Source organism: Mustela putorius, unplaced genomic scaffold (assembly GCF_011764305.1).
Source record: "Mustela putorius furo isolate JIRA1106 unplaced genomic scaffold, ASM1176430v1.1 tig00003901_pilon_pilon_pilon, whole genome shotgun sequence".
NCBI lineage: Eukaryota > Metazoa > Chordata > Mammalia > Carnivora > Mustelidae > Mustela > Mustela putorius.
The window spans coordinates 19,911,378-19,934,040 of record NW_025422049.1 but is presented as its reverse complement, the minus strand read 5'-3'; the positions used below and the strand labels follow the sequence as shown (position 1 = coordinate 19,934,040).

The 22,663-nt window shown below is 34.3% G+C and overlaps 1 protein-coding gene across 4 annotated transcripts in view; it reads left to right on the top strand.

Moving 5' to 3' along the window:
* The window catches only part of NRK (Nik related kinase), a 129,620-nt gene that overhangs the window by 73,398 nt on the left and 33,559 nt on the right, over positions 1 to 22,663 (top strand). For all 4 annotated transcript variants that reach the window (XM_045068310.1, XM_045068309.1, XM_045068308.1 and 1 more), the window contains exons 7-16: positions 1,354 to 1,444; positions 2,736 to 2,866; positions 4,822 to 4,876; positions 9,738 to 9,816; positions 10,870 to 11,045; positions 12,614 to 12,677; positions 13,093 to 14,260; positions 16,471 to 16,578; positions 20,060 to 20,127; positions 22,123 to 22,217. In XM_045068310.1, the coding sequence (XP_044924245.1) occupies positions 1,354 to 1,444; positions 2,736 to 2,866; positions 4,822 to 4,876; positions 9,738 to 9,816; positions 10,870 to 11,045; positions 12,614 to 12,677; positions 13,093 to 14,260; positions 16,471 to 16,578; positions 20,060 to 20,127; positions 22,123 to 22,217 (2,035 nt within the window). The remainder of the gene's footprint in view (positions 1 to 1,353; positions 1,445 to 2,735; positions 2,867 to 4,821; positions 4,877 to 9,737; positions 9,817 to 10,869; positions 11,046 to 12,613; positions 12,678 to 13,092; positions 14,261 to 16,470; positions 16,579 to 20,059; positions 20,128 to 22,122; positions 22,218 to 22,663) is intronic.

Below are 22,663 nucleotides of genomic sequence, written 5' to 3'. Positions count from 1 at the left end.
TTAAAAAAAAAGTAGCACTGTCATTAGAGATTAAGAAAAAAGTCGACCCAAACCATCCATAACCATTTTGCAGACAGATATCCTATTTCAATAATGTCCTGCTTTTAAAACTTGCTTTACTTTGAATACCAGACTGGATGAGAACAATCTTCTTAATCTACCACACTCAAATTTTTCTCTGTGGTTTAAGTTCTTAGGGTCACTAGAGGAGGATATTAACAGAACTGAATAGCACCACTGATATGTAATGTTAGAATGGTCTTCTTTATATCTTAATTGGATTCACTTGTTGTTAATAGTGTACCTATTTGAGTGTAAATTCTGGACTGAGTTTAATTTCCGGTTCATCATTTATTGTGTCCTTTAATCAGTTACTTAATTTTCAAAATCTCACTTTCTTAATGTGGGGTGATGTTAGTACCATCCTCAATGGATTGCAGTGACGATTTCATAATTTCCTCCATGTAAAGCAGTTAGCACAGTCCTGGGCAAAAACTAAAATAAATTTGATGACTCAATAAATATTAGCCATTTTTACTGTTACTTCTATTATTAATCCCCAGTTATTATTTGGAGAATTCACTTTGAAGCCAGGTCACAGGTTAGCGTTTTTTTTTTTAAGATTTTTATTTATTTATTGAACAGAGAGATCACAAGTAGGCAGAGAGGCAGGCAGAGAGAGAGAGAGAGGAGGAAGCAGGCTCCCTGCTGAGCAGAGAGCCAATGTGGGGCTTGATCCCAGCACCCTGGGATCATGACCTGAGCTGAAGGAAGAGACTTAACCCACTGAGCCACCCAGGCGCCCCACAGGTTAATTTTAGTGATGGATAGGTTGGATCCAGCATGGTGAGCCAATACAAATTGCAAATGCTTTAAAATGAATTTCCATATTCCCCCAAATTTTCAGCCTACAAGGTTGACTAGAAAATATTTTGGATTAAACAAATGGTTGGATGAGGAATAGAGTAAGACAATGGCTGAGCTATGATATTTAAGATGTCCATGTCTTCATTCTTATGGTTAGTTGGAAATATGGAGACTAGAAAGGGAAGTATATGGCCCAATGTATCAAAACATTACTTTTTGGTGTTCTTTTCCTTTCATGGTTGTCCTGATTTATTTTCCTTTCCTTATAGCCAAAAGTAGAATTTCTGGGAACTGGTTGTAGTAATTCCAGCCTAAAGAAAGAATTTTGTCTGAAAAATGCAAGTCTGGACCACTTTTCTTACGGAAAGATCTTCCAAAAATACTAAGCACATTAACAGAAAAAGAGAAAAAATATATATTGATGTGACTTTTTGAATAAATATGTATCTATCTATGTAAATATGTATCTATCTATCTATGTATCAGGGCCTAGCTCATCTTCATGCACACCGTGTAATTCACCGAGACATCAAAGGTCAGAATGTGCTACTGACTCATAATGCTGAAGTAAAACTCGGTAAGTTTCTTCTTGTGCATTAAGCAAGGCCCCAAATATTTTAATTGGGATGAGTCCTTTAAAATAACTATATTTTCTATCATGTCACTAACAATATCCTCTACTTATTTAGGCTGTGTTTTCCTTGCTTGCAAAACCAGTCAAAATTTGAAAATTTGTTTGGGGAGGGAGGGAGGTGGAGCAGGAGAAAAATGCACCTTTTACTGCTTCTCTGAAATCATCACCCCTTTTCATTTTCTTCCCTGAATGTCATATATATTAACTCATGGCCAACATAGGTATCTCTTGCCCTTAAATTTCACCCTCAAGGGATAGTAAGAATGCTGAACTTTGATTAAAAAATAAAAAATAAAAAAATGTATTCTCAAAAAAAATCTAGATAATAAGATTGTTTAACATCCAATGATGACTTTCACATATTACAGACTTTTCTTGTTTTGTTAAATCCTTCCCTAAATCTACTTTGAACTCCTAACTTCTAAATTTTTCATTTCTTCTCTCAAGTTCTTCAAACTACTGTTCAGTCAGTATTGTTCTCCATCCTTTAGATTCCTGGAAACCATTCTAAATTAGAAAATTTACTTCATTTTTCATCCCTGAAAAAAAATTCATCTACTTTCATTTTTCTTCTTATTTTTTCTGGACTAAATAACCCCAGTCTACTTTGGCCTTTTTTTTTTATGTCTGTTACTGAGGATACCACACTAAATATTTTCTTATAATGTATCCCACAGATGAATAGAAGACTGAACTTTTATAGTCTAAACTAAGATATAGATACCACAGTGAATATTTGCATCTGGTTCAGGAGATCTGTAGAAAAATTTGAACTAAATTGTAGCAGAAAAATAATTTTTCTTCATTGGTGTAATAGGACTTTCTAATGTCATAAGTGAGGTTTTCTAATAAACTACTAATAGGTCTTAGATTTCTTAGATGTTGCCTATAGTGTTGGTCTTCCTCCAGCTTGGTGGCATGTCCAAACACTACATATGTTATCACTTCAGAGGTTCGGGGTATACTGATGGAACTTTATTTTTAATATTCGTGGTAAACTCAGCCAAACCTACTGTAGATTTATAATAGCACTTCTGAGTCTCTTTCCAACATAAATAGCAGCAAAAGCCTATTTCTCAGTATTCCTGGAGTAGACTTCATGGTAAAGTTTTCTGGGCTGGAATGAAAATCTGTTATCCATTGTGGATTTTGTATTGGCTTTCCAAGTTAAAGAAATAACTTATTGAGCTTTTTGTTACTGATTAATTATTCTGACATATGCTGGATTTTGCAGTGGATTTTGGAGTGAGTGCCCAGGTGAGCAGAACTAATGGGAGGAGAAATAGTTTCATTGGAACACCATACTGGATGGCACCTGAAGTGATTGACTGTGACGAAGATCCCAGACGCTCCTATGATTACAGAGTAAGTGTGAGGATTCAGATAGTGAGAATCAAAGTTTGGAAAGGACTTTAGACGAGTGTTTACTTTTAAATGATAAAAGAATAAAAAACAGGCAACTCCTTCTTTCACATTAAACTCTAGCTGCTATTCATATAGTGGTTTGATTATATACATAAATATAGTATTTTTTTAAGAATTTAGACAAAGTAGACTATTGGAATTATCTATATTTGAAGAATAATGTCTAGTTTATGTTGCTTGCAACACCTTGGGGGGATATTATATTATGTAGCTTTATATGGAAATTTAACTTCCAGGGACAGAGAACTTTGTAAACTTAAAAATGAATGAATGTAAAGTCAATTATTAATCCCCACACTTAACTACAAAAAGAAAAAAATAATAATTTGATTACTTAGGGTAAAGGAGAAAATCCTTGTCATGGTTCACCTCCAAACCACTGAAAACTAGTGGAATAGAATAATTAAGAAATAATTCTTGCTATTTATTAAAATTTCCACTGAAACTGCAATTTGGACAGTATACATCTATGTACACATTTCAAAAAAGCTGATGTGGAAAGAGTACTCTCCATTTGCTATAGACTGGAAAAACCACACTCACTTTTCACATCATAAGTCATCCAAACATTTCATTGTGGTTTTAGTTGTGTGGAACCTAGGATTCAATACTTGAAGTTGATTAATTCAAGTCTCATCTTTTTTCCCTTTCCCTTAAATGCCCTTTGCTTTATCTGCAAGCAGATCTATTGAGAACTTATAGTCTAGTGCTGTTACATGCTATGGAGATGGTGGAGGCATAATGTTCTTTAAAGTGGCTTGCTGTAAATAACTTTTAAGTGGATGCTTTATATCTGAACAACTTTTTGCAGTCTTCCAAGGACTTTCTCTTATATTAATTATTTATTTTTAATTTTTAGCCCCATGTAAATTGAAAGAAAACTTCAACTTACACCATCACAATAATTCTTTGAAGCTAAAAAGTCTATTAACTGAGATTCTCAGAATTCAGTTAACTTTTGTAGAAGTCATCCAGCCAGGCAGTATACCTCCAGCCCTGTGCCCTTTCCACGTTCTAAAAAACAAAATACAGTTAATAGTGAGGGTAATTTCCTTGAGCTTCTTAGAATATAATTTCCTGGAATAAAAATAGTTATATTCTCAATTTACTATATTCAAGGAACTGACTGAAAGTGCTTTTATGTATGTTATTCCATTTAATACTCATACCAGTACTATGAGATGGATATCGTTATTATCTCAATTTTATATAGAGTGAAACTGAGGTACAGAGAGTTAAATAATTTACTTAAGATAACACAACTGATACATCTATGTAATAGGTTTGTTCACAGCAAGCTCCTTTTGCTATTTCAGTTAAGGCAACAATAACGAAATATTCAAGATGAATTTTCCTTACACTGAACACTGTCCCATATCCTGTTGTGTAGTGCAGTTACTGGCTGATCAAAGGTCAGATAATGTCTTCCTATAACGCCGGCCTATAATGAAGGTTCTCATATGGTTTCACTTTTTTGTGGAGCATAACAAATAGCAGGGAGGACATGGGGAGATAGAGAGGAGAAGGAGTTGGGGGAAATTGAAAGGGGAGATGAACCATGAGAGACTATGGACTCTGAAAAACAATCTGAGGGTTTTGAAGGGGCGGGGGTGGGAGGTTGGGGGAACCAGGTGGTGGGTATTAGAGAGGGCATGGATTGCATGGAGCACTGGGTGTGGTGCAAAAATAATGAATACTGTTATGCTGAAAATAAATAAAAAATAAATTTAAAAAATTATATTGCTTAGAACAAAAAAAAAAAAAAAAGAAAAAAGAAAACCCATAAAATGGATCTGGCATTGACAATTTCCCACCTGAAGATTGTTTTGAGAGTCTAAATACTATTAGTTTCCCATTGTTAAATGACTTTTTGGGGTCACTTTTTTCTTTCGCAGAGTGATGTGTGGTCTGTAGGAATCACTGCTATTGAAATGGCCGAGGGGGCTCCTCGTGAGTAAAAATGTTTATTTATTAAAAAGTTGGGGAAGCATGCTGTACAAATCTGCCACTTGTATCAGTCAGATTGTACTGGTCACACAGGTGTCACACTATTGCCAAACTGTAAATGGTGACCTTTTCAATGATTATCAAATGTTCTAGTCAGAATGGCCAGATATATATATATAGAGAGAGAGGATGTATTTTCCCTTAGGATACCTTATTTTAGGCTATTGAGTGTTGTTTCAATTTGGCTTCAAAGTATTTGGTACTTACAGTCCTGACTAATGAGAATCTAAAGCCATTCCAGCACATAGTGATTGGTAGAATATTTAGGTTCCAGAACATTTATAGTCACACACTGCTACTGTTTCAGAATGTGATAGTTAAGAAAATCTTGCCATGTTTCTTTGAAATCAAACCAATCTTTAAATTTGGGAAATCAGATTTTTTTTTTCATTTGAAGTCACTCCAACCCACTGTTGGTGCCTTCCTTGATCCTTTTAGCCACTCCAGTGGCCTTAATTGCTCAGAAGGCTCAATTTCCTCTTGTTTCTCCCTCATCTCCATCATATAAATGATCTGTCAGCATCCTGTTCTCTCAGGACACTGCTTTCTGATAGGAAAGTGAAATTGAAATGTGAACTTGGCTATAAATGATTGATAACCATCTATTGTATGACCCCCATAAACAGAGCATAATAACTGTCTTTAATATATTAATCTAAAGATATAAATGATAAATACATCCCTGATATTCTTGGTTGAGAAGTGAGGAAATGCCTGGAGTATTTGTTGGGGGGCGGGCAAGTGGGGGTAGAATTTCTTTGCTTCCACCTTTCTGAGATCCTGTAGATTCCGATGTTCCTGCATGCTCTATCTGCACAATGTTCACCCAACAAGCTTTATAAATTTGGACCATCTTTGTACTGTGCTTCAAGGCCAATGGGAGTAATTTCAAGGGGTAAAAATAGTAGTAACATGATTGTTAAGAATTCCTGTTGTCCCTTAGGATATCACAGAAGAGGCTTAGATTAAATCTGGGATAGATATTAAGATCAGGTTACTGCTTCCTCTCTTTTAGTGCCCTCCAAAACTACAAAGTATTTATGTTGGGTAAATAAAAAGTCAATGATGGAAAAATTATATATATCACATATATAAAATTGAAATAAGAAAGGGAAGATGCATATTATCCCTCTTCATCTCTAGATTATTTGTTTTTGTGAACATACTCGTATTATATTGATCAGCAACTTCTCCTCCTTTTTCTATCTCTTTCTTCTTCCCCCTTACCCTGCCTTTCCCCTCCCCCACCCCTCCTTCTCATTTTCCTCCTCTTCTTCTAGTTCTTCTTCTTCTTCTTCTTCTTCTTCTTCTTCTTCTTCTTCTCTCTTCCTCTTGTTTCTCTTCACAATATGTATTTCATATGAGTATTGATGCATGTTTTTATTTAGAATACATCACTGCGTCAGGTAGAATATTTTTTCTGTTGTTTCTGAATGTTCCTTACCATTTATTTTCCAGAAAATTAGCTTTCTACATTTTGCAGATTTGTATTTCCTGGTTCATCTTTATTTTGTTTTTTTTTCATTTTTTTTATTCAAAAATATTAAATCATAGAAGAAAACTCACAGAAGGATTACAGAGGAGTTTTACATGGAGTACACAAATGGCAAACTTTTTACAAAATATGTGTAAGGATCAGGAGCTTCTTAATTCACACACACAAAAATAGGACAAACATTCCTAAATAAGTAATTGAAATGCTGCAACTTTGGTCATGAGCAACTTGAAATAACCACACTGTTAAAACATTGGTCTTTTGCCAGCCTCTAATGTTGCCTGGAATATTAACTTTGGATGGAAATGATTGTCATTAATTTAAGTGCAGAAATCTGCCAGGTTTTGATAATTATCATCTCAGAGGGGGTGGCTCTCCAAAGTGACAATTATATGATAATTGCCTCTGAGATCCAGATAACAAAATTTCTTTCTTTCATTGGTGAGTCTCTCCCAGAAAACTAAGGGGAAAAAAAAGGAGAGTAACTTCCAACAGAAAGGGTGCTATAGAGGCTCTCAGAGGAGAGAAGATCTGTACCATCCCACACCAGGACCTTCTTAAGGATTTGTGTTCATTCTCCTTTATTTATTTTGTTTCTTAAATTTCACATACGAGTGAAATCAAATGGTGTATGTCTTTCTCTGACTTATTTCACTTAACATTATACCCTCTATGAAATGTATTTTTAAGAGATTTGCTATTTCAAAGGAATGAGACTTTAATGTGAAATATTTAGGCATGTTAGATATGGGATAAATTGAGTATTTACTGGCATTCCTAAAGTTAGACTATATAGGAAACGTCCACTGTTTGACATAGCTCTTGTACCCACATGCTCCATTCTTTTGTGGACTTCTCATTTCCCTTAATGAAAAATTCCTTAGTCTGTGCTACTTGATGCTCAAATGTTAATAAATGACAACCGCTTAATACTGTACAAACCCACTTAAAATATGTTAAAGGACAGATTCTAGTGACTGACTGGACAGAGTAAAGAAATGAAGAGAATCAAATATGATCCTGATTGAGTGACTGATTGACTGATTGATTTGAGAGAACAGAGAGAGTGTGTGAGAGAGTGTGCATAGAGATGCAAGCCCATGAGTTGTGGGAGAGGGGCAGACAGGGTGGGAGAGGATCTCAAGCATATTCTACACTGAGCCTGAGGCAAGGCTCAATTTCAGGGTGCTGAGATCATGACCTGAACCAAAATATAGAGTTGGACACATAGCTTACTGAGCCACCCAGGCACTCTTGATCCTGATCTTTTCAGCTTGGGGATAACTCTGCCCTCAATTATAAACCTGTACATCTATTAATTTATACCTATATAATTGAAAAATTAACAATCACCTTTATATCACTCTATTACAAGAAGCCAGTTTGGCATTGTAGTTTTTCTAGATATGCATTTTGGAGGATAAATGGTGACTCTGAAGAGTCAATAACATCAAATTGTCCTCACAGAAATGACACACTTGTAGTACTAGATAAAACTTGTTGGTGAGCAGACCTGTACCCCTGGGGATAAAAATATATGTTTATAAAAAATAAAAAATTAAAAAAAAAACTTGTTGGTGAGGATATGGAGAAAAAGTAACCCTCTTGTACTGTTGGTGAGAATGCAAACCAGTACAGCCACTGTGGAAAACAGGATGGAGGTTCCTCAAAAAGTTAAAAATAGAACTACTTTATGATCCAGTAATCGCAGTACTGCATTTTTACCAAAAAATTACAAAAATAATTCATTTGAGAAGATATATGCACCCCTACATTTATTGAAGCATTATTTACAATAGCTAAATCACAAAAGTGTCCATTGATAGGTGAGTGGATAAAGAAGATGTGGTATGAAATCTTGCAATTTGCAGCAATATGAATGGAGCTAGAGTATTACGCTAAGTGAACTAAGTCAATGAAAGAAAGACAAATACCATATGATTTCACTCATGTAGAATTTAAGAAACAAGGCAGACAGAGAGAGAGGGAAAGAGAGAGGCATATCAAGAAACACACTCAACGATAGAAAGCAAACTGATGATACCAGAGGGGAGGTGGGTGGCAAAAGGGGTCAAATAGGTAATGGAGATCAAAGAGCACACTTATCATGATGAACACTGAGTAATGTATAGAATTGTTGAATCATTATATTATATACCTGAAACTAATATAATATTGTGTGCTAACTATCTGGGAGTTAAAACTAAAAACCTAATAAAACAAAATATATCAAGAAAGAAGAAATTTAAAGTATGGCTCTCCTTTGGAAATTTTCTGCACTGCCAGTTTTCTTTACTCAAAACTCAAGAGGAAATAAGCAAAGTCAGAGACATACTTAAATGCTTATAAGAAAGCTTACAGAAAATTCTCAGACCAACAAAGTAATGAATTTATATAGCATATAATGGAATAGGCTTTTCTTTATGAAGCTGTGTGGTTCAAAAAGTGAATGGAATTCCTGTAATTTGGCACAGATATGAAGTGCGAGATAATTAAAACTTTATTGTAATACCAATAGCTAATATTTATTAAGTGCCCACTCTATGCCAGACACTTTTACATGTAGGTCAATCCTCATGGCTACTCTTTTAAGGAATTTTTGATTTTTTTTTCAGATAAAGAAACCAGGGCAAATTAGGTTAAATAATTTGCCTGAGTCACAAAGAAAGAGCTAGGATTTGAACCCAGGTGATCTTACTCTAGAGGGTGTGTTTTAATAGTTACACTAAATCTACTTCTTTTCTTAGGACTGTCAGTTTCCAAAACAGATTGTTCTCATATTTTTAGACTGATAAATCATTCCTTATACATTGTTGGGCTTAGCTATTAATTTGGTTGACTTTTTAAGCCTGTAATGACATATTTCAATTTTTACAAGTGTAGATGCCTACAACACAATGTACAGAAGAGTGTTTGTCTCTGTTTTTGTTTATTTCTCTAGATAGAAATCATCAATCATACATTTTGAAATTTTTATCCAGTGTAGTTTATTTAATTAATTTGCCACACCTGGCAATGGTAAAGCTTGAGGATCTTATATAATGGACTGTTTACATTAAAATGAACTTTTCCCCTAAAAAAAATTTAAAAAATAAATAAAAGCTAAAAATAAATAAATAAATAAATAGAATTTTAAGGATAAAAAAAATTAAAATGAAATTTTCCTGTGATTATATTATCTTGTATCTGTTTATTCCTTAATGTCTATTCAGCATGATATGTGAGCTCCGAGAATCCTCTCTAGAATGAGGAGTTTGCTCTGTTGTTACCCTTTTCATTCATTCTAAACATACCTATTTTCCTTTGCAGCCCTGTGTAATCTTCAGCCTTTGGAAGCCCTCTTTGTTATTTTGCGAGAATCTGCCCCCAAAGTCAAATCCAGTGGATGGTAAAGATGAATGATTTAATCTCCTAAACACATTAACTTGACACTTTTTATGTAGCAAATGAGTTTTAATTAATTTTCTAGTCTTGCTTTTGTAGTCAACATCTTTGTTGGACAATATTGCCTTAAAACTAATACATTAATTGGGGGTCTTAATGATTAGTTTTCATTGAAAGCTAGCTAGCCAACTAGATATAAGTAATATCTTCCATAGTATATTATGATGACCTCACTGACTTGCAATTAATGGCATGTTTAGTTGTTTCTCCATTAGTGGCATGGACCAACAGAAATCATTTGTGACATTTCTCACTGTGCCTAGATAAGTAGTCAGTGATTGTGATATACAGCTCAGTTGTTTGGCCCATTAAACTAAACATCCACAGACCTAGAGAAGATTTTTTCTCTCAGGGTGTTAAAGGCCAACTAACTTGGGAATGCTTTATACTGAAGCTTTTTGTTTGAGTGTCAGAAACTCTTGCTTATTTTTAGTATTTATAGCTTGAACTGCTAGAAGTGGTGGCTGTGATTTGATTGCTGACATTTTTCCTTGTGATTCAATATAACCCCACAGATTCAGGCTTTCTGGACACTTCTGTTTTCATGGGCCATTTTATAAGATTAGTCCTGGTGCTACTAACACCCATTTTTGGGTCATTACATTTAAAACTATGTAGCTTAAAAGGCATGTGGTCAAGTGAAACATTCAGACTTCAAAGTGTGACTTTTGTGGGCTGACCAATCTAGATACATGTTATATATATATATGTCACATTAACCACTCCATTGCCATCCTACCACTTGACTTTGTACCATGTACCGACTTCTGAACTCATTGAAGTTCTACTACTATTTAAATGCCATTGACTCTGGTTTATCTGAGATTTGAGTGGGATTGTTGTATAATGTATATTGTCAAGCTTTAAGACATGTGACAATTTATATCTAGAGGCAACTTTCTCCAAAAATATGACCTGAAAGGTATCATATGTGTGAGGATGGGAGAAGATATGGCAAGCTGAGGATGCTCTTATCCCTTTGACTCATTTCTTTTAGGTCTCGCAAGTTCCACAACTTCATGGAAAAGTGCATGATAAAAAATTTCCTATTTCGTCCTACTTCTGCAAACATGCTTCATCATCCTTTTGTTCGGAATATAAAAAATGAAGGACACGTTGTTGAGTCATTGAAGAAGCATCTTATTGGAATCATTAAAAAGAGACAGAAAAAAGGTTGGCATGTGTCAACTTTCATCTTACCAGATGAATATTTAGATAAGAGCAGATTTTATTCATTTTTGTCATAAAAGATAATATTGAAGAATTAGATTAAAAGTAAAAATTCTGAGGCCTTCCACATTTAGTTTTTCCACTACTATGTCACGTGCAGTTAATTCTCTCTCACCTGATCTGTATATATATGATTATAACTTGTTGCCAATTACAACTGACAAGTGTTCATATTTATAAAAACCTTGAAAGCCTCAAGGAAAATTTTGTGATATGCAATTTTATTTTAAGAAAACTTCTAACTAAAGAGATAAAATAAATGAAAAGGTAATAAAATCTATACCTTACTATTCTTTTCTTGGATATTTTAATTCTCTCCAATGAGATAAATAGATTTGTAATTATGTATCTATTGATTGTTAATTTTGAAGTAATTTCTGTATACCATAGTAAGTCTGTTTTGTGTACTAATCTCCAACTCTATAAGAAGTAATTAAAAGGACTAATTTATACTAGTAAAAGTTAATTTCTATATATTAATACCAAAAATGGCAGGATGGATTTTCATCAAATCCAGATTAAACTACTTAGGAAGTTTTAACTTAGTATTGTATGGCATATTCCACATTTAATCTGGGGCACCATGGGCAGTATTGAGAGTGGTGATATAATGGAAGAGGGGAAACTGGAAACATAGAAGTCATTCTCAGAATAGCTACAGGATTGATCTTAGTAGAGTTTCTTCCATCTACATAATTATATATATCCTATTTTGGAGTGAGAAGCAGAAGAAATTATTTAACCATTGGTGAAAATTCATTGGATCAGCATCACAAAAACCAGCTAGTCTCAAATGGGTGTGGGAAGACCCCATTTCTATTTGAGAATTTGCTAATTTCCAGAGTTGCAAGCTTCCAAAATGTTACCTTCAGGAAAAGTCACATTTATGTGGGAATTACATAGATGTAAATACAGTTGCCTTAAACATTTTTATTTGGGAAATTCAAAAGAACATTCTTGTTTGTAAGCTTCTATATTTTAGTACAGCATAGCAGAAATGAAAGAAGCTGAACATGTTGAATGTGTTAAGTATAAAATTCAGAATTTAGATTTTTACCTTCTCATTGGAAAGACCAGTGTTCCTGATCCTCATTTTCTATGACCCTCATTGAAAGGATCAAAGATGAAGTGGGCCCAAGCCATAAAGTCCTCACATCTAGATCACACACCTTTAAGCCATGCTCAACAACTATCTAAAGAGTTTCACTTGTCCCTTTCTTCCTTTGTCTTTCTCAATTATTTCTCTTTAGATTGCAGGTACCAAATTGCTAAATTCCCTTTCCTGTGCCCAGAGAAATTAGTCTGTATGTAATAGCTTCATTGTACTGCAAAAGTAGGCCTAGGAACCAGGATATGGTCCATATTACCAACCAAGTGTGATTTGAAGGGTTATATATACCCTCTTGTCCTTGTGATTCACGTGACATCCTGAGCTTTAAAGGCTGAAAACTAAGGTAGATTACACTAACCTCTGTTGATGTTTTTGCATTATCTTTTCTCTTTCTTAAAAGGAATACCTCTGATCTTTGAAAGAGAAGAAGCTATTAAGGAGCAGTACACCATGAGAAGATTCAGGTGTGTTAGATAAATCACAAATATAATTTGTTGTTAGCAATTTATGTAAGACAGTTGATTCTATCCCATTAACATTTGACTCAGAAGAGCTTAATCCCTCCTGATACAACAAATAACAGCTATCTCTATATTTTCAAAAGATATTTGAAAGGAAATTTTGAGGAAAAATTGTTCTTACTACTCAAAGATTCCTTAATTTCTGGCAATAGCATGAGAAAGTAGATTATTCGATAATTAATAGAGTATATTAGTAATACAAAGAATATTTCAGACATTACAGGAATGATTAAAAAAAGATTTACTGAAAATATCTTTATTGCACGAAATTTCCATTTTTTAAAATAAAGGCATTTCCCCCGAATGGCTTCACTCCACTGACAATATTTATATAGCAATCATTTATATGTTTTTCCAGAGGACCTTCTTGTACTCATGAGCTTCTGAGACTGCCAACCAGCAGTAGATGTAGACCACTTAGAGTTCTGCATGGAGAACCGTCTCAGCCAAGGTGGTTACCTGATCGAGAAGAGCCACAGGTCCAGGCACTTCAGCATCTACAGGGAGCAGCCAGGGTGTTCATGCCACTACAGGCTCAAGACAATGCACCTAGGCCTCTACAAGGGCAAGCCCAGGCACCTCAGCGACTACAAGGGGCAGCTCGGGTCTTTATGCCACTACAGGCTCAGGTTAAGGCTAAGACATCTAGGCCCCTACAGATGCAGATTAAGGCACCTCCACGACTACGGAGGGCAGCCTGGATGCTTATGCCACTACAGGCTCAGGTTAAGGCATCTAGGTCTCTACAGGTACAGGTACAGGTACCTAAAGAACAGCAGGCTCAGGCTCAGTCCCAGACATCAGAAGAGCCACAGGATCTGGACCAGGTACCAGAGGAATTTCAGGGGCAAGATCAGATACCTGAACAACAACAAAGACAGGGTCAGGCCCCTGAACAACAGCAGAGGCAGAACCAGGTACCTGAACAGCAGCTGGAGCAGAACCAGCTACCTGAACAGCCAGAGGTACAGCAACAGGCTCCTGAGCCCACACAGGCAGAGACTGAGTCAGAAGAACCTGAGTCCTTACAAGTACATGCCCAGGTATTCCTGCCCCTACTCTCACAGAACCACCATGTGCTGTTGCCACTACATTTGGATACTCAGGTACTCATTCCAGTAGAGGGACAAAATGAAGGGTCACCTCAAGCACAGGCCTGGGCACTAGAGTCCCCACAGGCAGTTGGCTCAGTTCAAGAACTGATAGAGGGACTATCAAGAGGCTTACTTCGAGCACCAAACTCACATAACTCAAAGCCACTTGGTCCCCTGCAAACCTTGATGGAAAACCTGTCTTCAAACACGTTTTACTCTCAACCAGAACAAGCACGGAAGAAAAAATCAAAAGTTTCTAGTCTAAGGCAGGCATTGGCAAAAAGACTATCACCAAAGAGGTTCCGGGCAAAGTTATCACGGAGACCTGAAGAGTTTGAGCTCTCAGATTTAGAAGCCTGCAGGCGAAGGCACCAGAACAGATGGGAGGATATCTTTAATCAGCACGAGGAAGAATTGAGACAAGCTGCAAATGTAAGAATTTCTGATATTTTAATTGAATCAAATATGCAGAGAAAACATGCTAGTTCATGCCTGTGTTTCCCTCTGTTAAGACCAAATGAAATAAATATCCTTGTGTCCCAGAGAAGATTAATTTAATAATTTGTAGTTCAAGTAAATTATCTTAAAATTTCCAGATAATAATGACTAAATTTGAAAAAGAAAAATTGGCTTGAATGATCCAGGTAATTGCTTTTTATCTTTATAGAGATATAACTTTAATTATTAACTAACAAAGGGACACCATAAGGACTTTTAAAATTACTATATTTGATCTTTGAAAATTACTGGAACATAAAGAACAACATGGAGGACATTGGGAGATGGAAAGGAGAAGTGAGTTGGGGGAAATCGGAGGGAGAGATGAACCGTGAGAGACGGTGGACTCTGAGAAACAAACAAGATTTTGGAGGGGAGGGGGTTGGGGGGTTGGGAGGGCCTGGTGGTGGGTATTAAGGAGGACACATATTGCATGAAGCACTGGGTGTGGTACATAAACAATGAATTCTGGAACACTGAAAAGAAATAAAATAAAATTAAATTTTAAAAATTTAAAAAAATAAAATTACTGTCATAGTTCAAAATTTTAAAAATAACTCATTAAAAATAAACACACAGAAACTTTGGTTTTGTTCCCCAACCTCTAAGTTAATTTGTCTTTCTTCCCAAAGAATGTTGAACTGTGCTATTTAAGTGAATTGTACCATTTCTTTTTTCATTTTAGGATGTTTAAATCCAGGCTAAAATGAAACAGAAAAAGCAATTTCCAAAGCATTTTGTGTTTACCATATGTATGACTTGTCTCACTAATTTTCCACCATTTTACATAATTAATCAATGAAGTTTCTGCATAGAACATGACACAAGTTACAAATTCATCTCTGTACTCTTGAAATGCAATATGTTACTATCTTGATCTTATTTTCCAATAGTCAGAACTTCATTCTTTCAAATTCTGTAATGTAAGTGGATATAATTTGGCTGGAGTTAAAGAATTCTATCCCACAGATTTAATCTGGCAAAGAAGGGTTTCTGGGCTTTATAAGCAAATTAAAGAGGTCAATAGGATTAAGAGAGCACTTGTTTTCTAATACTTCATAGCATCCATTTATATAAAGGAATCCTAAATTAAAGCCTGGTATCAATTAAACGAATGTTATTTCCCTAACATGTTTAACTTGAGAAAAGTTAAAAGCAGCAAGTGAAGAAAGGCCCCAAAGAGGAAACGGATGCATATTCCCAATAAAGGGGGAGATAGGAAGAGAAAGAAAACATATAGAGAAGTGGAGGTATGAGTCTAGAGTGGTGATATTTGCCTGAAATTAAGGCATCTAAAATGCTAGTGACTAATTTCAATGAGGAAGAGTAACAATTAAATCTAATGGGTTTTGCATTTATGAAAAAGATTTGTATGCATCCCTGCAAGACTCATAGCATTAGTAGCATGACGCATTACTTCTTGTCATTTGGTGTTTTAATTATGCATGTGAGAAACCATTCTAAAATGGAAGAAAAAGTCAATAAATAATAGTTACCAATTCCATGATCCTAGGATCTCGTGCAGGCATTCGTATCTTTATATGTGATTTTTAAAGAAAATATTTAAAAAAATGATACTAGCTCAAAGTCATAGATCTTGTGAATTGCCTAAAAATTTGTTAGCATTTAGAAATTTATGTGAATTCTTCAACTAACCAAAGAAAAGAAAACTCATTTTTATTACTCTATGAGTTGAAGGAATAATATTGATTGTTTTAAATGTGAAAACGGGAAATTTCCTAAGCTTCTGGAGCCCAATTAGTGAGAAATATTTGCACTGCTATATTACAGATCTTCCATTGCACAAGCGGACCGAACTTCACAGTTATAACTGAGTAGTAAATGTGACAGTTTGGGGTTATGAGTTAAGCCTTAAACCAGATATTCTTAACCTGGGTCTAATAGATTGGCTGCAGGTGGTCAATGATCCCCCTGAAAATATATGCAGACACGTGTGTCTGTATGCAGTTAGAATCTCCTTAGATTCCAAAGGGAATCCAGAACCAAAAACTATTAGAGTCTACTGGTTTAAAGCAATTTTAATATTTGAAAATTATTCTTTTAAGTTGTACATTGTGAAGATAGTTGCTCATATCATTTGCATTTTAACAATTAAAATATTTATTTTCCTTTTTGTTTCAAAGGACAAAGAAGATGAATCATCAGACAATGATGAAGTATTTCATTCAATTCAAGCTGAAGTCCAAATAGAACCATTGCAACCATATGTTCCAAATCCTAAAGGAAATGAGGTAAGCATCTCAGTATGAGTTGCTGTGACATTAATAAGTGCCTAGAACAGTGATTCTTAAACTTTTTGGTCTCAGGATATCTTTATACTCTTAAACATTGAAGACCTCAAAAAACTTTTGTTTATGTGGATTGTGTCATTCAATATTTTATTTATTTATTTTTAAAGATTTTATTTATTTATTTGACAGAGAGAAATCACAAGTAGGCAGAGAGGCAGGCAGAGAGAGAGGAGGAAGCAGGCTCCCCGCTGAGCAGAGAGCCCGATGCGGGGCTCGATCCCAGGTCCCTGAGATCATGACCCGAGCCGAAGGCAGTGGCTTAACCCACTGAGCAACCCAGGCGCCCCTGTGTCATTCAATATTTAATGAATTAGAAATTAAAATAAAAATTTAAAATATTAATTCATTTAAAAGTATTCTATGTCAACATATGTCAACATAGGAAACAAAATTTTAATAAAAAACGATTTTCCATTTTGTTTAATGGAAAACAACTGGATTGTCATATCTGTTTCTGCATTCAATTTTTTGCCATATGTTTAGGTTGAAGTATATGAGTAAAAGCTGGCTTCTCACATATAAGTAGTTGGGAAGAAAGGATTTTCATAGCTTTTTCAGATAATTGTGGAAATTCTTTGATAATATACCAAAACTACAGAAGTGGAATTTAAAACCCTATCAGTAAAAATTTGCATATTCAGAAATATTAAAATCCATTGTTCTATTGTATGCTATAAATAGATGTTTTTCTCACTCGTAATTTTTTATCCTCATACATTGGTTAGTTGGAAAACATTGGTTCAGTGTGTATGTAGATGTTTCCAAATATTTACACATTTCATTATACAACATCAATAAACAGCATTTGTTAATGTCACCAATTTCATCAGAAAAATGATTGAGTATTGATAAGTCAAGTACATGGTGACAGATAATAAATCTAAAATTTTAATTTTCACTTCAAAACTCTATTTTATCATTGCTAACAAATAACATCAGTTGTTCTTTTTTCCTTGAATTGACAGCCTAACTTCATTGATTTTAAATAAAATGCCTGCCAAATATCCAAGTTGAATAATCATAGTTTTTTTTGTCATTCATTCTTTTAAGTAAAAATATTGCCCATAAAAACCTTGAGTCATTCAGGTTGTAACATAATCACACATATCTTTTCCCTTGATTATTCTGGGATGTAGTTTATGACAGGGTCTGGGTCATTTAATCTGTGGTTTATTTTTTTAAACTTATATGAATAATCAAGTCAGTCCTCATGTCCAGGTTGACTTCCGTTTTCACAACTATATTAACAGCATTTAGCTTAGGGTATTAGTGAGGTCCAAGTTGCAGTTTCAGTTTCCATGTGGCCAAGTTATTATCATCATCCAGCATTCCTAACAGCTAGCCATCTAAAAATATCTTGGTCACTAAGGATGAGCAGATTGTTGGGTGAAGGACTCAGAAATTCTTGCCTTACTAATAGTGGGTCAGGAGTCTCATTGTTGTTCTTAATCAGCACAAGGACCCCAGATGACTATATTTCTTCTAGATGCTTCGGGTAGTCCTATGATGTCTTTCATGGACAATTTTCCTTTTTAAATATGTTACTTCTGATACTAACAGTCCTCTGAAATGAATAACAGAGTATCTCTTTATAATTACTAACCACTGGCAGAAGGAACATAAGCTGGGTTGTATTATTTAATTACAAAAGGCCCTATGTCTCTCTCTCTCTGCCTTATTAAATTATGACTTTACACCTACTCTTAGATAACTCTTAGATAACTCTTAGGTGTATGACTTTACACCTACTTATATCAATTTTATCTATATCGAAGCATATCTAAGCATGCAACTCTTAGATACCTTTAAGCATGAATTTTTAAGCAGGAAATATAATGAGTTGTGCCTGATTGTTCTGGAATGCATCATTTTCCTTACATATGCTATTCATACAAATCATCTTCCCATTTTTTGGACCAAAACAGCCAATTCATATCAGGCATTAGCTTTTCTTAATTTTCTTAATTTTGGTCTTTATCCTTTCTGAGTAATCCTTGTCTCTGGTTTACTAGTGTCAGTAACTTTCTGAGATCAGTTTCATAAACCAAGAGGCCTAGACGGGGTCAATATGATGCCAGGTATCTGAATCAAATGTGGAAAAAGTCAGATGCTTATCATGCATACTGCTAAATATCTGGTTACATTTGGAAGCAATCAGTAGCAGAACATGAACAATTAACATTTTTCATTTCTTATCCAAGTGACTGTTAGAGTTTAAAGACAACCTTGATGTGTCACCACGTAGAGAGAAAATAGTGTAGTAAAGTTAATGTAGTTTTGAGAAACTATAAAGTGACTTTATCAACATGAAAATGCTTAATTTTTTTTAAATGTAAAATGTTTAATTTTTCTTTCTAAATAATCTACTGTGACTGCTTTGTTGAATGTCAGAATAGCCTACTTTTGGTTAGCTAAAAACTATTTTAAGTAGAAACCTAATGATATAAAACTAAATGAGGTGAGGGATTACTACATGGTCCTATCTACTAATGTTGGCAGAAATTAAATCTGCCTTAGTGATGGATGCTGGCTCATTTTATTTGCTCTTTCTCAAGTATTTACTATATTAGATGAACGAACAATTAATAGAAACCAAAATCATTTAGAATTGAAAAAGTATTAGAACACTATGACATTACAGTCCAATTGTAAAGCAAAAACAACATACTTTCTTGAAGGTGGGACACTTTTGACACTTAAGACATTTTATTGATGTGTTTATGTGTGTTACAACTTTTGAAAATCTAGAGTTACCTTAAAAGGGTGAGTGAGTGAGAAGTTTGAGCTTAAATTCTGAGTGATAAATTGGGACTTGATATAAAAGTAACATGAAAACATAAAAAGCATTAAATTAGCAGTTGAGGGACCTACATTCTGATTATAGATATTCTTTAATTTATGTAAAATTCTTAGGGAGTTGATTTTTCCTTTCTGAGGTACAGATTCCTCAAAAATAAAATTAGAGTGTTTGATTATATAATCTCCAGAATCTGTTACTATACTAAAATTCAAGGATGCCATGAGAAATTATGGTCAAGCAGTTCTAATGTTATACTATAAGTAATTATGAAAATATAATCTAATTATGAAAATCAGATTTCATAAGTTGGATTTTTAGTCAACTATCTTTATATGAAGAAAAGCATTTTCCCATTAATTAATAACTCAAAGGAATTTACAATTAAAAATTTTACCAAAGTGGGCGCCTGGGGGCTCAGTGGGTTAAGCCGCTGCCTTCAGCTCAGGTCATGATCTCAGAGTCCTGGGATCGAGTCCCACATCGGGCTCTCTGCTCAGCGGGGAGCCTGCTTCCTCCTCTCTCTCTGCCTGCCTCTCTGCCTACTTGTGATCTCTCTCTGTCAAATAAATAAATAAAATCTTTAAAAAAAAAATTTTACCAAAGTGTTTCATTGTCTTTAAGGTCCAAGAAAGATCTACTTCAAAGACTTACAATCAGGATTGTGAACACCGTGTCAAGATCTCTTCAAAGTATGTGTCTCTGATTTATATATTCCAATTACTCACTATTTACTATCACCTGGAAAATTAAAGCATATTTATTTGATAATAAGTTTTATGTAAAGTCAAAACTAAAAAATATTAATGAAAACATTGTCACTAGCAATATCTTCCTCTTGTATTTAAAACCTTAACTGCAGTAATTCATTAACTAGATATTTCATATTTGGATATACTGTAGTCTCAGTGTCATTTAGTTTAATAATTAGCTGATAAGACCCACAATTTAATAAAAGACCTGTCAATGAATTATTTGACAGCTTTCAACTGGTACTTTAAAATAAAAAGATGTGAAACTTTATATGTATCATGTACTTCAATTACACATTTTGTCATGTAATATGTCATTAATATCATGTATATGTGCTACATGTTAAAATACACACACAATTCCTTCAGAAATTAATGCCATGAAATGGGCAAGCTTAAAATGATTTATGGAGAAAATCAAATCTAAAACTCAGTATTATAGCAATGATATTTTATATTGGTAACTATATTTTTATCTCTATAATATTGGTGATGTTCAGTAATTTTTGAAGATCATATTTCATATTTTAGATGTCATGTGGAAAGCATTATATTTGAAAGCCACATAAAGTTGTTTATTTACTTGTTTATTTATTTAAGATTTATTTATTTTAGAGAGAGAGAAAGAGCACGAGCAAGAGAGGCAAAGGGAAAGGGAGAATCTGAAGCAGACTCCATGCTGAGCACAGAGCCTGACATGGGGCTAGGTCTCACAACCCTGAGATCACAACCTGGGCCAAAACCAAAAGTTGGACGCTTAACTGACTGTGCCACCCGAGTGCCCCTGAAAGCTAAATTTTAATGTAGATTTTTCTTGAAAATCATACTCCTTCCAACTCCAGATTATAATGGACAGAACTTAGCCTATATTCATTCACTCAGTCATTTGCTAAATATTTATTGAGCAACTGCTATATTCAAGATACTGGACTGTATGGTCAGATTGCATAGAGTTGATGGTATGAAGCATATATATTACTACCTCATTATTATTTAAAATCCCATATATTTATGTCCTTAGTCTTAACTTGTGTGCAGAAATCTTGAAAAATTAGAGAGCAAGATTAAGAACTTTTGTTTTCTCTGCCTTCAATGAATAAGTTGTCATGGCCCTTCTGACCACAAAGGGAGAAAACAGCTTAATTTTTTTTATCTTTCTGGTATCATGGGATATGTCTTTAACAAAATCCAATACATAAAAATTAATATTGCTTTTAAACTGGAATTGGCTCTTCCCATTAGAAAATGATTTTTGAATTTATGAATAACAAATATATTGAGTCTTTCTGAAATTTAGGGTCATAGAAAAGACTCTTGTCTGTACTAGGCTGAGATCAATAACCAAAGCCTTTTCTATATAGAAATTCCAAAGTGACATAAAATTTAACAGCACAGATCCAAAAATCCTTTCTAAATATTCCCTGAATTTGAATATTAAAAACAATGTTTCCTATATTTATGTCCATCCATCTATCTAAATCAGGAACAGGATACTTAAAAATGTAAAGGCCAAATCAGGATGATAATAGTGGAATATTTGACATAACAGTAACAGCTTATTTTTTAGTAACAGCTTCTTATATTGTTAAAATCCTCACATAGACTATTATATTTATCACTGCGCTACTAGGTATATAATGTCTGAATATTACCAGAAAGTAAGTTTATTGAATTTTTAGAAATTAATATGATATGTGAAGGAAATGTATACTATATGGAAACATTATATTTATATTTTGGAAATTATTTATCTGTTCTAGATAAAATAACACATTTGAGGGAAAATGGGAATTTGAAATATTTCTTAAGCTCTACTTCTTTTTAGTTTGATATATACCCATATACCTCAAATTCTTTGTTGGTCTTGATTTTGAGCTGTATATTCCCTTTGTGAGTATTGGGACATGGCATATGGTATTCTGTCTTTTCATTTAGTGTTCCTCAGCAGTCTGTTTTGGAACAATCTCAGAAGCCCATTGACATCAGACAAAGAAGTTCGCAAAATCTTCAAAACTGCCCAGCAGCATCAGGTAATGCAAAGTACAGAGTTTAAACAGTCAAAACACAAAGCTAATGTTTAACAGTTTATATTTCAGAAGTGAAGAAAGAACTGCAAGAAGTAATGTGTCAAAAGTGTTAGGGAAGCCACATAGAATTAAGACCAAGAGGCCACTGAATTTGACAACTGGGTGGTCAGTGGTGACCTTTAGAAATGGAAAATAATTTTTCTAAAGTTTTTTTCTTTAAGTTGTGTAGTAGTTAGGAATGTGTCTGGAAGTGGGTGTCAACTTTGATTTCTGTACCATGTCTGAAAAATATGGGAAAGGAACTTGAGAGAGGACTAACAGGCTAAAATTTACAGGCAAGCCTTTAGCTATTGAAGTATTAGATAGAGAAGTTGTGGGCATGTGTTTTATCCATTTATTTCACCACCCCAAAGTAAGATATATACAGCGTCTCATAAACATCCTTAAAT